General features: G+C 35.0%; 1 protein-coding gene across 5 annotated transcripts in view; it reads left to right on the forward strand.

The window, feature by feature from the left end:
• The window catches only part of LOC106874566 (ligand of Numb protein X 2), an 84,462-nt gene that overhangs the window by 26,377 nt on the left and 41,537 nt on the right, over window positions 1-16,548 (forward strand). Inside the window, exon 1 of one of the 5 annotated variants that reach the window (XM_089360051.1) lies at window positions 6,156-7,888. The exons of the other annotated variants lie outside the window; for them this stretch is intronic. Coding sequence (XP_089216177.1) covers window positions 7,734-7,888 — 155 coding nt within the window. The 5' untranslated portion in view covers window positions 6,156-7,733. Of the gene's footprint in view, window positions 1-6,155; window positions 7,889-16,548 lie in introns of those variants that run through there. 5 annotated transcript variants of the gene reach the window in all.

Genomic DNA, 16,548 nt, shown 5'->3' on the forward strand with positions numbered 1-16,548 from the left:
ACACACACATATATGTATGTATATATATATATATATATATATATATATATATATATACACACACATATATATATATATATATATATATACACACACATATATATATATATATATATATATATATATATATATATATATATATATACACACACATATATATATATATATATATATATATATATATATATATATATATATATACACACACATATATATATATATATATATATATATATATATATATATGTATATTATTTACATTAGTTACAATTGACGGATATTTGTCCTCATCTTGTTTGTTAACTCAACATTTCGGCTGATATATCCTCCAGCCTTCATCAAGTGTCTTGGGAAAATTTCGGACTTGGGTTCTCATTCCTAAGGTATTTTTCGATGTTGTTGTTATTCTTATTAATCAGGTCACTGCCTGAAATTGAACTTGGAATCTTGGTGTTATAATAATAACAGCATCGAAAATATGTGTGTTTGTATGCATACAAATATACTGCATGTAATGACATGTAATCCTCATGCTTGCAACAACTGTGGGCTTCTTTGCAAATTGTTGGCAGGACTGAAATGTCACATTCAACATCAGAATTATGACTGACAGAGAAAGAATAGGTTGTCAGATCATTATATGTCGAAATCAACGAAGAGTCCATCTTATATGTTTTTCTGTGTGTGTGTGTGTGTGTATATATATATATATATATATATATATATATATATATATATATATATATATATATATGTGTGTGTGTGTGTGTGTGTGTATGTGTCACATATTTTAATTCATCTAAAAAAAAATTTCGCTTACACCTAAACACTGCTTGGTGCTGATACTGGTGGATATATATATATATACATATATAAAGTTAAAAGGACTAGCAATAAATTGAAAGCAAAAGTGAATTTCCAATAATATTTATTTGATTTAAAAACATTCACTCAAAAGTTGTAATGCTGTAGTTTGTAGATTATCTCCCTCTAACTGTACAACAATGCCACTTATAAGTTATTGTTGTCATGTAAATATTCATCTAGATTAATTAGCTGTTGCTATGGAAACCACTCTATCATCCTTGCCACTTAGCCCACTTTCAACCCCTTTTTCACACTTTTCTTCTTCCCCTCTTCCTTTATTTCATTTAAAACTGTTCTTTCTTATTCTCGCCACGACCACCCTTTTATAACAATAAATCTGTTGCTTTCATCATACTGATCTTCTGGTCTCTGAACTTGTCATCTCCTCTTGTGCTGATGTCATGAAAAGCTACCTAGGCAGAAGTCCAGGCAAGGTTGTCTGTGGGAGACCAGCAGTCGCCCATGCATACCAGCCTCCTATCTCCATGTCACCAATGTTATACAAAGGAAAGGCAAAGGCCGATACAGCTTAGCATCAATGACATCAGATAAGTGAACTGGAGCAATGTGAACACACTGCCTGGTCTGGAAATCGAACTCACAACTTCTTGATTGTAAGCTTGATGTCCTGACCACTGAGCCACAACTCTAATATAAGGCTGTTAGATGCTCATATATATATATATATATATATATATATATATATATATATATATATATATATATATATATATATATAAAGTTTATGTATATATTAATATTATCTCAGTTATTAAAACTTTCGATAATTTAAATACGTTAATAGTTACCAGAGGTAGCAAAATTACACTAAAAAACAAGATATCCCAGCCGTTTTACAGGTTGATATACCGGGTTAAAGTGATACATTTTGAGAAGATATGGGATGATAATAAACGTAGCAAAACGCATGTCAATGAAAGTTCCAGGAACTTTCATTGACATGCGTTTTGCTCCATTTATTATTATATATATATATATATATATATATATATATATGTATATATAGATTGGAGTAAGGTAATCAGGTGGGTACTGCTTGAACACTCATTTATAATCCAAGTTGTGGCTAACCACATTGAGAGGTAAGAAGCACTGAGGATTACTTGAGGCAAGCAATCCCAATATATCTCATCCAATGGGTTAATCAGCTTTTATAGTTGTATCGGGTTTCCAAATTTTCCACTCATGCTCTTTGCACTGAGGAAGTATAGTTACCTATCAAGTATAATGTTAGCTAAACCTAAATACCTTTAGTTCGCTGCAGACCATGTCAGTGGCAGGACCTTGAATAAAGTTGCATAGACTAATAACCAGAGGAATGTAACTGAGTGCAACTGCCTATTTGCAAGATGACTATGTTGCAGAAACATCCTTTGGACACATTTAAATCAAATATACTATATAAGTGATTGTAGAAATAAAAAGAATATGTGAATGTATTAATCTCCATATTCATTGTAATTGTCATATATATAGTGGCTGTGTGATTAGTAGCTTGCTTACCAACCACATTGTTCCGGGTTCAGTCCCATTGCGTGGCACCTTGGGCAAGTGTCTTCTACTATAGCCTCGGGCCGACCAAGGCCTTGTGAGTGGATTTGGTAGACGGAAACTGAAAGAAGCCCGTCGTATATACATGTGTGTATATGTTTGCGTGTCTGTGTTTGTCCCCCCAACATCGCTTGACAACCGATGCTGGTGTGTTTACATCCCCGTAACTTAGCGGTTCGGCAAAAGAGACCGATAGAATAAGTACTAGGCTTCCAAAGAATAAGTCCTGGGGTCGATTTGCTTGACTAAAGGTGGTGCTCCAGCATGGCCACAGTCAAATGACTGAAACAAGTAAAAGAGTATATATATATATATATATATATATATATATATATATATATATATATATATATATATATATATATATATATATATACACATATATATATATATATGTATATAAACATTTTAAACAAAGTTGTGCTCTTAATGTGTACATGAGTTCCTAACATGTTGAAGATACATATGTTTGCAACTGCAAGCAGTCCTCATGGCAGCAGTTGTAGTTTGCAGTAGTGTAAAGATGCTAATTGTATGATGAAGATGGAAGTTTCCCTTCAGCGGGGTGGATTACACTTCCTTCGACTGCCTCATAACTAATGTCTGAAACTACTAATCTAACGCACTTTAATTACCATATTTGTCAGTGTAGACACACCCATATTTTATAAGTGTATTTTGTGGAAAAAGGAATTCAATATGTTTCATCGTATACTTATTGAAAGATATTTTAGTCCCTATAACATTTAAACTGGTCATATCTGGCCAAAATAATCTACCTGTTTTATCTTCAAACTGGCTAGATTCAGCCTTTTGCACTTACCTTGCAATATTATTCCAAAAATACACAAACACACCACTGAAATCTCAAAGCTATAAAGTAATGCATGACTAATTCATATCGATGTGAATAAATAAGCTTTACATTTGACTGTGTAATCTGAATGCTAAAGGGTTAAACCAGCTGTATCCAGTCCAAATATTCTACCTGTTTTATGTTCAAACTGGCCAGATCCAGCCTTTCACACATACCTTACAATATTATTCTAAAAATAAACAGTTAAATCAAAATCTTGAAGCTACAAGATAGTACATGATTAATTAGAAACAGTCTAAATAAATAAGCATTATATTTGGCAGAGTAATCTGAATGATGAAAGGTTAAAATAGTTTTGTTTGGATAACTACATGATTCTATACAAGAAAATACAATGCTGTGGCAGCATACTGGAACGAAGTATGAAACCATAAATTTATCATAAATAAACCACTTTATATGAGTACTGTATTTCAACTTTATCTTGTTTCAGACCAACTGTGTAATTATTCATATTTTGGTCGAGAGAATTACCATATAAGATGTAAAACTTGTATTTCTGGCTGTGATGTTTCATGTAACTGCAATCGACCATTAATGTGGTATACCATTGTTACAGCTTTCTTGCTAACTACTCATTGTTAAGTAGATGAGAGATGGATGAAAGTTTGTTAACATTCCTTTCATCTTTTTAAGAGAATGTTTCATTTAAGCAATTAAAAAAAATATATATATATTGTAAAAGTAACAGAACCATTGAATAATGTAAGACAAATCTCAGGTGCAGGTTGTGTCTGATGAGGTATAAAAAGATGATATGACCTCCCTACATAATTGCTGATGTAACATAAGCAATGTTTCATAAGTTTGTGCTAACAGACTGTGATATTTTGGCTTGTTCTCAGTATTTTATTATTAGTCACAGTTATGGTGCCAAGTGGGTTTATGCTAAGCCAGCTCTCCCCTTGTTTGCAAATCTGTAATATGGCCACATTAGTTGCAGGGCAAGTTTTTGATACGTTAGAAAATAAAAAAGAAGTGTGCCTTGTATGCCAACAGATATATCACTTTAGAAGCTTTATTTTAGACGACTACATCAATTATTAGGACATTCGGTGTCAGGTCAAGTGAATATTTTCCAGTTTAACCAAACTGACAGTTATAATGTTTATAGAAAATTGGCTGTCATGTTTGCAGTGAGTTAGACTCCACTGAAGGCACACAGTTATCAGTGTTACCACTTGGAAGAGCTAAAAGCCCTCTAAGGCAGTGCTACTCAAAGTGGTGGTCTGCGGACCGGTGCTGGTCTGCGAGCCATCAGCTGCCGGTACGCTGTGAATTTCCAGAAAAGAAAGAAACATTATAAAATGCTTATGTAATATTGTATTTTTTGTTTACAAAATAAATATGTGAATAAAAAAAAATGTCAACTTTTATTATAATCATTATATATATTGTTTCCGGTGTAAATTAATATTACTAAGAAATACTACCAGTCCCTGGCACATTGGTAAAAAAAAACAAAAAAAAACTGCCTGTACGCTACATCAGATAATTTGAGAAGTACTGCTCTAAGGGACTTCTTGAAAATAACCTATCAAGCTTGTGTTTTACACTCAGAGATGTTGTACAGAATAAACTGTAGAAGTAGTGAAATAAACAGTATCTGCTGTTATCTTTGATGCTTGTTGATGGCTTGCTGGGTAAGATACAGTGTTTATAGGCTACATATAGCAACCAATGTGGAAAACAGGAAGAAGAACCATGGGAATCAACCCCAGTTCCATGGAATTGTCATTGTTTTAATATTCACTTTTCCATGCTTGCATTTGTCAGATAAAATTCATTGAGACAGATTTTCTATGGCAGAATACCCTTCCTGACACCAACCTTCATCAGTTTCCAAGCAAGATAATATTTCCCTAAGACTTGGCATGTTTTTATGGAATATTGGTCACTAAGGCTACTGCTTGTATGATGGTAATACTCATTTACAACTATCACCCAAAGAGACACATCCACACATGCACTCATACATACATACGTATATATATATATATATACATACATACATATATTCTGCTAGCATGGAAGGCGGACGTTAAACGATGATGATGATGATGATGATGATGATATATATACATATATATATATATATATATATATATATATATATATTAGGTTTTGTCTCACAAATCTTTAGTCGGTCTAGCGTTATAGTAGAAGCCACTTGCCTGAGGTGTCATGCAGTGGACTTGAACTCAAAACTACCTGGTTTGTGAAGTGAAGCTCGTAACATCGCAACCATGCCAACAACTATTGTGTTGTAAAATATTCCTTAAGCAAGAAATGCTATCTGTAAGTTGGATAAAAACAAAATGACCAGATACCACATTATAAAGAGGAAATGTTAGAAGACTGATGTGCCTTCGTATATTCTTTCAAACAACTTTCACATTAGCATCTATGTGGCTGCTTGAGTGGTTAGAAATAGCACCCAGATCTCCCTCAATTCACACATAACTGCCTTCAAAGAGGAAACCACGACTGTCCCATCATTTTCAACCGCACATGGTATTTCTATCTATTGTAGCCCTAGAGAACTATGACTAAAATTGCTAGGACAGTCAACCTTAGAGGTACTCTGACTGAATCTGGTCGGATGGTCCGCCCTGGAGGTATTATGTCTGACTGAAAATGGTAAGATGGTCAAGATTTGAATGTTTTTGACTATTGGTCTGTTTGTCCTCAAGTTAAACAACAATGACAACAGCATTCACATGCCCTTCAGGATAACAACCTACAGTAGAAATTATTATGTACACACACATACATACACACACATTTATCACACATGCTCGCTACTATTGGTGAGGTTTTCCCTCACTAGTCCATCACCACCACTGTTACTGCTGCTATTGTTGTCATCTCTGACATCAATTACAGCTGTACTTTAGCAACTGTATAGATCTTCTAAACCAGTTCTTTTTCTGTTTTCATGCTTGTGGAAAATACTGGGTATTGATCTGTTACCATTAGGAGCAGCAGGGGTAGTGTCTGGATAAAGAGCTCACTGACTGACTGCATCATCATCATTATTATTATTATTCAAACACAGCCCACTACCACTACTACAATTACTACTACTATCACAATGCAACAGCAACAAGCTAAAATAGGTTTTGTTCCACATCAGACAATCTTTTAAGCTAATAATAACTGCTAACCTTATTACTCACACTTCAATTATTAACCACCTGGTGTTAATATGTTTAGTAATCATTTTTGACTAACTTTTATTACAACTTATCCCATTTGATAGAAGCTGGGTTATTTTTTTTTGTTATTATCTCTTGATATTTCCATATCTTTAGCTGAACTTTTTAATCCTCTTTTAGTTGTCATAATCAGTTTGTTGATATCTATGGAAAATTCGTGTTCAATGACATTAGGAAAATATGTTTTTGTCAGTTAATAAGTTCTTCCTATTGACAATATAATTAAGGTAGGCCAACATATTTTGTTGTGTACCTGAACATGGTGTTACACTCTCATCTGGTTTTCTGGTCAGCGACACTTCAAATCAACAAGCTGTCATACTTCTCTTTTATTCTGGGTTTAGTTTGAGTATATTTTTTATGTATTTTGTTTTATATATTGCTTTCACAGGAAATTTTATTCTTTTGTGAATTTTTTTTTTCCAAGATAGATTATCTTCATTATCTACTTACATTTCCTTTAACGATAACATGACTAGTTTGAGCTGAGTGTATTATAATGTTCAGTTTAAATTAAACTATCAGTAAATAATTCACAGCTATTGTTTACAGTAACCTGGAGGATTTTGTTTTTATTTCATTTATATTTGGAAAATTTTGATCCAGAAGAAGCTAGAAAGAGAATTGTTTCATGTTTTCAGGCATTAAAACATTCAGCTTGCTGTTTAAAATTTCACAATTTCAACTTTAAAAAAAAAAAAGTTTGATTTGAGATTAGACAAAATCTTGATGTTATTTAAAAGTTTCAATATATTAAAATATTGTATTCCAATTTTATTCCATTTTATTATTTTGCCATTATTTCTTAATTTCCGGCCTGTCTTAAAAGAGTTAATGGATTTTTGAAGAAATGAGATTCGAAGCACTTAGAAATTTATGTGATTATTTTTTAAAACAAAACCCAATTTCCCTGTTTAACCATGGTGAAATTAAGTACAAATTAAACTTGTTATTTGCTGTGACTAGTACAAACAAACAAGATAATGAACCGGTTACCACCCAACCATAGATAAAGTGGCGGAAGTTGAATCTACTTTAATAAATTAAGTTATTGTTCTGGTCGTTTAGCTCTGTTTATCAAGATGGATTTGCGTGTAGCATTCTTTCTTTCACCTGAAACACTGTGGAGTAGCTGGGATTACTTGCTGGATGAGCAGCAGTGTTTCTGCTACTATATTTAATGACAACAACAAACATGGATGGACTGGATACTCCAACACAAACTTTCTATAGTTCTCAATGTAGAGCTACCATTCGTCTTGTTGATTAGATTCACATCAGTGATCCCACAACATATCTCAGTGTCCATTATGGGGGATAATGAGGCTTCATCTATATTGTTGTCTCCTTGTCAGTGAGTATCTCTTTATTTCATGATCGTTATTATTATTTATTTATTGACATGAATATTTCATAAAGCTGTTTATAAATAGCAGTCTCAGATTGATTTGTATTGTACACTCTGCATTTCATCGTTGGGGTAAATTGGATATAGTGTGTGCGTGTATATGTTAAAGGAAACAAAACCAGTTGAGTAAATTTTTCATGAAGAGGAAATATAAATTCTAATAAATATATTACAGTACTGTTTGTCGCAATAGATTCCTTCCCTTACATAAAGTTTGGGTGTATGCATATATCTCTGTTTGCATTATTGTATCTGTGTATGGATGAATGAATATATGCCTGTATATATGTATGGATAGTTGTAAGTATTCATGTAGTTATGTTGTATAGTTGTAAGTATGCAAATGTGTGTGTATATGTTTATATGTATTTGTGTGTATTTATGTGTGTGTGTGTGTGTGTATGTATGCTTGACATGTGATGGTTTTAAGCGAAGCTCACTGTCATTACAAGCAATGTTGTTCATGTTCATTTTTCCTTGTAAAACATGCTTCAGGAATATTACTTGGCTTAGAAGCAGGTGAGGGTTGGTGACAGGAAGGGCATCTGGCCTTAGAAAATTTGCCTCACCTGAGTTCTGTCTGACCCATGCAAGCATGGAAAAGGGATGTGTGTTTCTACATTGTATACAATGTAAAAAAACACAAATTTATGAGATTTACACACTGCTTTTACCAGTGATGTACCTGAAGTTTCTGCACAAGTGGTCTTATTGTATGTATATGTATCTGTGTGTGTGTGTGTGTGTGCGTATGTATATATATATATATCTATCTAGTTATCCATATATATATAAAAACTCAAATATGGGTACAAACTGTTAACCCCCCACCCCCATTTTTTTCTTTGTGACTCTCCCCAAAATTCTTTCTAATATTTGATAAGATGAATACATCAAAACTGGTTATATTTTATTAAACATTCTCTAAAATATACTTCTGTGACTTTTCCAACTTTATCTTTTTAACTATATACATATATATATACACACACACACACATATATACTATATATATATATATATATATATATATATATATATATATACACACACACACATACATACGTATATCCTTAGCAATGTATGTATATAGATTTGTATGTGTATATATATTTACATATATACTTGTATATATATATGTGTGTGTGTGTGTATATGTATGTAAAGGTATATGTACATGTATTGGGTTGTCCGGGAAAGTTCATGCTGATTTTTAAAGGGAAGAAAAAAGTTAATAAATACTTGCCATTACATTTTTAATCAACAAAAAAACACATATATATATATTTTTAATCAACCAAATATGAACCATTTTGTTGCACAATGCGTCTCTATCTTTCCTTTAATTTGAAAATACCCTCTTCCCAGAATTGAGGTGGTTTCATGGCAAATAAGTTGAAAGGTAAGCTACTATAAATCGGCATGAACTTTCCAGACAACCCAATAGATATAAGTATGCTTCCCTTTTGGTTTTATATTGTGTGTAGCCACCTTTATTATTTTAGATATAAGTATGTATATGTGTGTGTATTTATTTTTATTTATGTATGTATAGATTGAAACAGCAAACAGTAATTTTGCTGAACTGGTGTATTTCACAACCTTTATCACTAAAGTGAATTTCTTTCCAAAAACAATTTCCACAGCAAGGGTGTTTCCATATATAAGTTTACAACTGTGTTAAACATAATTGTATCCACATACATTTTATTCAATGCTGCTTAGTGTGCATCTAGTTAATTAGTAACAGCTTGACAAAGTTTTGCACATGTCAGCAAATTTACTATTTGCCCTTTAAATATAAGAATAGCAGCTCTTATTGAGCTATACACACTCGATTTGGTGACAAAGTTTAATAATACACAGATGTGTCCTACAATTGAATGACATTATTCATGGCATAGTGATGTGTTTTCTACATACATTGTCACTAAGGTGAATTTTTTTCCCAAGGCGGTTTCCACTATTGAATGTACATGGAACATGTTAAACATAATCGAGTATGTTGATGAATTGTACACACCTATATTTCACTCAACATTGCTTAGTGTTCCTTAGTATAATATATTTTGCTAGGGGTGGTGAGCTGGCAGAGTTGTTACCATGCTGTGCAAAATGTTTAGTGGCATTTTGTCTGTCTTTATGTTCTGATTTCAAATACTGCTGAGGTCATCTTTGCTTTCGTCCTTTCGGGGTTGATAAAATAAGCACCAGTTGAGTACTGGGATTGATGTAATATAACTTAACCCCTCTTCTGAAATTTCTGGCCTTGTGCCAAAATTCGAAACCAATACAGTATATTGTTCATATATTCATTGCACACTCATCCAAACCTCCTATATCTATGCAGCCAATTCTCTCTGTCATTCTTGTATGTTGGAATTTCTTACACCTTGGATTACCATTTCTTGCACCTATAAGGGTCAGCTGAAAAGTTCATAGCCTCCAAGATACTCTCATGGAATGTGACCAAATGAGGTTTATTTTTCAACACAGTCTCTCTTGTGGTCAATACACTTCTTCTATCTGTGTTGCAGTGCTTGAATCCCATTGGGGAAGAAGCTTTCATCTTGTTGGTCAAAAAAGTCATCAACAGCAGATATGATATTAGTTCCCACTATCACTATGATATTGGTTCCCAGCCAAGTGTTGTTTCATGTTGGGGAACAGATGATTGTCATATGGGGGCCAAATCAGGAGAATAGGGAGGGTGATCAACCAGTTCAAAGCCGCAGTCATGCAGAGTAGCCATTGAAAGCATGGACATGTGTGCTGAAACATTTTGCCTGATGAAACAAGATCCCTTTCCTTAGTTTTCCTGAGAGTTTGGTCTTGATAGACTTTCATAACTGTCTCAGTAAGTTGGCATAGTACTCTCCATTGATGGTTTGGCCTTTTTTAAGATAGTCAGTAAACACAGTGCCTTTTGCATCCCAAAACAGAGGCCATCACTTTTCCTGCAGTTGAAACAACCTTTGGAGCAGTTGAGGAGGGGTGTTTCCACTGCATGGGTTGTCTCTTTGTCTCTGGCTCAAAGTAATGAACCCAACACTTATCCTCACTTAGGAAAACCAGCTGTCTCAAACAATATAAGATTTTCCATTGATGTGATTAGCCTGGTGTGCTTTTGATCAGGTGTCAGATGTACCTACTGACCAGAAACGTTCATTATGCCAAGTTCATTGTGCAGAATATTCTCAACTCTCTCACGGAATGTGTTAATAGCATTAGTTATTGTCAATTGCCTGTCATCCATCACCATGTGGTGAACACGATCAATGTTTTCCTTGATAGTGGCACTTGCAAGACGTCCAGACATTGGGTCATCTTCAAGACCTTCCCTTCCTCTCCTAAATTCAGCTGCCCATTTCTGCACTGTTGGCAAAGCTTGAGTATCATCCCCCTAATATAGCAACCAGGATAACATGAATGTCCTTGGGGGGCTAAACCCTTTTTCTGCAGGTACTTGATAAGACCACGATGCCAAATTTGATCCATTTTCAAGTGAAGCCACTACTAGTTACTTTCAAAGTTTTCTTTAAACAGTCAGATATCAGTTTACCTGGGAAGAAACAATGAATGTATTAATAAGAAGCATTGAAATTAACGCATGCAAGATTTCACAACTCTAGCATCACTCCTTCATAGTCAGCCTATGAACTTTTCAGCCCACCCTCATATCCTACAGCTTCACTTTGAATTGTTCATCACCACAATTTTCCACAACCTTTTCCCCACTCTCTCACACCTTTCTCTCTACAATGTCCCTTCTTACTCTCTTCCTCACTTCTTTTCCCTCTTCATCTCATCTTTTTCTTTACTCCACCACCAGGCCAGGCCAAGCCTTCATCCTTTCTACAAGAATCTACTCCTCCACCAGCTGACACAATTCCTCTCTACTTTCTTTCAGTAATCTGTGGAAGGCTCAGTTCTCCTCTCATCGTTCCAGCCATTGCTTCCACCATCACCTCATCCTCTGTAGTTTGATGCCACCCCACCCCATACTCTTCCCCATCACTCAGCCTTTTCTTGCTCATTCTTCTCATCTCCCACCACACCATTATCTCCCATTGTCAGTCACTCTTTCCACCACTCCTCACTTCCCCTCATTCTATCCTTCCCTGAATCTGCCCCCTGGACTACCCCCCTCTCTCTCTCTGTCCTACTTCCTACTCTCTTTGCATCTCACCACTTGCCCCAGCCATTCTTCTCTTCATTCTACACCTCAACCATCACCTCTCTGACTTTCTCACCCACCAAAAACTGCAAATGCCACTCTCTATTCCACTTCACTTTGTAGCAACACTCCATCTTAATCTCTCATCCCTTACACCCACCCTCAACCATCCCACTGCTTCCTCCACACCATTACTTCCCACCCTCAACCATTCCGTCTACCACTCACCTCCCCCTCAACACACTGTTGGGACTGTACCGCTCGACCTTCCACTTGGTCTCTGCTTTGTGCTTTCACATCTTTTGGTGATAAACTTTGAACCCATACCAGCAATGACCAGTTCCTGTCCTGCACAAAAGTATCTACCATCTTCCAAGTTTCTCCACACCTACTCAGCAATCAGGATTGATTCTCTGACCTGGGTCACTGACCATCCAGATGAACACTGCCAGTTCAGGATCATGGATGTGGCTGTGTGGTTAACAAACTTTCTTTCCAATCATATGGTTTTAGGTTCTGTCCCACGTTGTGGAACCTTGGGCATGTGTCTTCTACTGTAGTCCCAAGTTGACCAAAGCCTTGTGAGTAGATTTGGTAGATAGATATTGAAAGATGCCTGTCGTGTATATATATTTATGTGTGTGAGTTTGTGTATGTTTATATCTCTTTGTTTTGGTATTGCTCTGTCTGAGCCATCCAAGCATGTAAAAGTGGACGCACACATACATGATAGACTCTCCTGTCGATTTTGTATAAATTCCAGTTGTGCAGTCAACTGGTTGGCTTACTCATTGAGCATTTTACATGTGTTCCTGTGTAACTTTTGAATGCAGTCAGCTGTCACAACTTCCACTGGTGCACATGCAGAAATCAATTGTCATTTCCACTCAATGTATATAGATTTTGCTCCAGCCATTACTATTTCCAAATGTGGTTCTGTGGCTACAAATAGTTAGGAATGGGACCATATGGACACAAGAAGTGGCTAAAAAGAAAATGTAACAAGGTCTGTTGTATGTAAGAAGAAGAAAAATGAGACAGAGGTAAAAATAACTATTAGGGCACATGCATATATTTCATTACCATTTTCATCTTTTAGTCCCCGTATTCCATGCTAGCAAGGGTTGGATGATTTGACAGGATCCAACAGGTCAGAAGACTGTTTCAAGTGCCAATGTCTGTTTTTGGCATGACTTCTATGGCTGGATGCCCTTTTTATCATCAACCATTTAGGAGGGTGTACTGGGTGCTTTTCCATGTCACTGGCACTACTGAGGTCACCAAGTAGCTTGCAAGACAAGGGCCCTTGATTGAAGGGTGGCGTGTAGTATTACTTGTTTTAGTCATTAGACTGGCCATGCTGGGGCACCACCTTGAAGAATTCTTAGTCAAATGAATCAACCCCAGTGCTTATTTTTATCAAAGCCTGATACTTAGTCTATTGGTCTTTTTTGCTTAAGTGCTAAGTTACAGGGACGCAAATACACCAACACCAGTTGTCAAGTGGTGATGGGCACACACACTCACACACAAATGGAAAAGGAAGTCTCCCAACAGAGGGACCAGATGTCCTAGTTGACAGCAACATGATAAATAAGGCAATATACATATATTCTTTTACTTGTTCCAGTCATTTGACTGTGGCCATTCTTTGTAAGCCCAGTACTTATTCTATCAGTCTCTTTTGCTGAACTGCTAAGTTATGGGGACATAAACACACCAGCATCAGTTGTCAAGCGATGTTAGGGGGAACAAACACAAGCACACAAATGCACGCGCACGTGTGCACACACACACACTCACACACGATGGGCTTCTTTTAGTTTTCATCTACCAAATCCACTCACAAGGTTTTGGTCAGTCCAAGGCTATAGTAGAAGACACTTGCCCAAGGTTCCACGCAGTCGGACTGAACCCAGAACCATGTGGTTGGTAAGTAAGCTACTTACCACACAGCCACTCCTGCACCTATATATATATATATATATATATATATATATATATATATATATATATATATATATATATATATATATATGTATAGATATATATATATGTATATATATATATATATATATATGTATATATATATATATATATATATATATATATATGTATATATATATATGTATATATATATATATATATATATATATATATATATATATATATATATATATATAATACTTAGTTAGATATTCAAATACACCTCTTTCTTCAGAGTTATATATTTCAATGATATTGATCAATTTTCTATGTTAGATGTTTGGAAATCTCACTGCCAAATAATAACCAGATAAATCTATCTAGCTATTTATTTATCTATGTAAGAAATGAGACCCAGACACACAAAAAGGCAGCTGTAAATAGCTTTTAGAACCTCTGAGTGTTGAATTTGTTTGACAATCCAATAATTATCATTGGTGACAATATGGTATTGATGAACCCATTAACTCACATGTTTGTGTCAATATCATTTTGTACTTGAAAGAACTGTAAACAGTCTTTTGATATTATGTCGAGTACAAACAACTTTACAGTGTGGATGAATTCAGGTGATGCCAAGATGATGCTTGTATCAATTTATGTTGTCATATATCTAACAGATATCTATAAAACTGATAGCATTAAGAAGACTTCCAACTGAATAAATATACAGCATTTTCTCTGTCTGTCTGTCTATCCTACTGCCTCTCTCCCTTTCTTTAAGCCAAAGCTGCCCATAAATACGATGGCTATGACTGCAGATGCCTATCAACATGCATCAGCTTGCTCAGGTTGAGTGTTTTCATTGAAACACTTAATGTAAAACTCAACAATGTCACCAATATTGATTGAAACCAACTTGCCTGCCTGGCTTGGTTTAATCATTTTGCACCTGTTTGCCCATTTCTTCACTCATTCTTGATACCTTAGTTGCTATGCTTTTGGAGTGAACCCAGGCCCGCATGGTTATCAAGCAGACTCCTTAACCACTTGGCCATGCTTTTAAAAATTATGACCATTCATTTTTTTTATATTCCATGATAAGTGCAGATGTGGTTTGCTTCCAAACCACATGGTTTCAAATTCAGTCCCACTACATAACACCATAGGCAAGTGTCTCCTTCTATAAAGAAGCCTTCCATGTGTGTGTGTGTGTGTGTGTGTCTGCTTTCCATGTTTGCATGGGTTAGATGGTTTGACTAAAATTGGTAAGCTGTAGGGCTACATCAGATTCCGATCTGATTAGGCATGGATACTACAGCTGGATGCCCTTCCTAACGCCAACCACTCCAAGGATGTAATAGGTGCTTTTTACGTGCCAGTTGTGTGACACTGGCATATCGCCAAAGGTCTTGGTCACTTATCATCATCATCAACATCCGTTTTCCATGCTGGCATGGGTTGGACAGTATATATACACACACACATAATTATATTTGTATGAAAATGTAAATATTATTAAAATAACATTAACATCCAGCAAGAATAAAGCACCATATAGGTAGAATTATAAATATATAAAGCAGGTGTACACAAAGTGCATATGAAGAAAATTATTCAGAAATAGTTTGATATTTATATATATTGTACAATATATATAAATATTAAACTATTTCTGGATAATTTTCTTTTCCTCCCTCTATTGTGGTATAAGTTTGGTATATGCTTAAAAGTATCCATAAATTTCTATCCTTTTGTTAATATATTCTTCTTAATAACCCTCAGAATAGCCATAAACTTTATCAGTATGCAATATAGCAACATTGTTTTAAAGCATTTAACTATAGTACTACATGATAAGACTTCCCCTGTTTCATTATCAATGGTCTGTTAGTGGGCGAACCCCCCCCCCCCCTTAGTTGTCAGCCAACATCTTGTTTTAAGTTTTCTTTTACCAAACCTCATGATTTTTATGACTATGCCAACCATGATTTCTGTCTGCTCTCTCACCCCTACCCCTAACAGATAATGCCCTTTATTCTCTTAAGCTTTAGATATACAAGGTTTGATAAGCTAGTCTATGAATCAAAACTAAAAAACAAATAAAATCAGTGACAGACAGAGTCTTCTTGACATTTTATTTATTAGTTTCCATGGTGTAGCTAAAGCAAAATGTTCCCTGTCTGTCTCCTTAACTTGGAGATTTTAGGTATAATTATACTAATGTGTCCATCTGTTCTAATTTAATTAAATTCTATGCCTTTGTGAGCTGAGGATTGCTCTGCATTTTAACTTGATGCAATGATTACATTGTTCAATTAAATGGAGTTGCATGAAACGATCGTACTGCATTACCTCTGGATATCCTTGTTGCTTATTTTGATTTTAATCACCTTACTTTGAAATGGTATGAATAATACCATACTAAATTCTGGTGCTTAAACTTAAGTACCATTTTCACCTGAATTTCTCTCTCTCCCCCCCTCTCTCTCTCTCTTTCTCC

Source organism: Octopus bimaculoides, chromosome 11 (genome assembly GCF_046866305.1).
Source record: "Octopus bimaculoides isolate indiv1 chromosome 11, ASM4686630v1, whole genome shotgun sequence".
Lineage (NCBI taxonomy): Eukaryota > Metazoa > Mollusca > Cephalopoda > Octopoda > Octopodidae > Octopus > Octopus bimaculoides.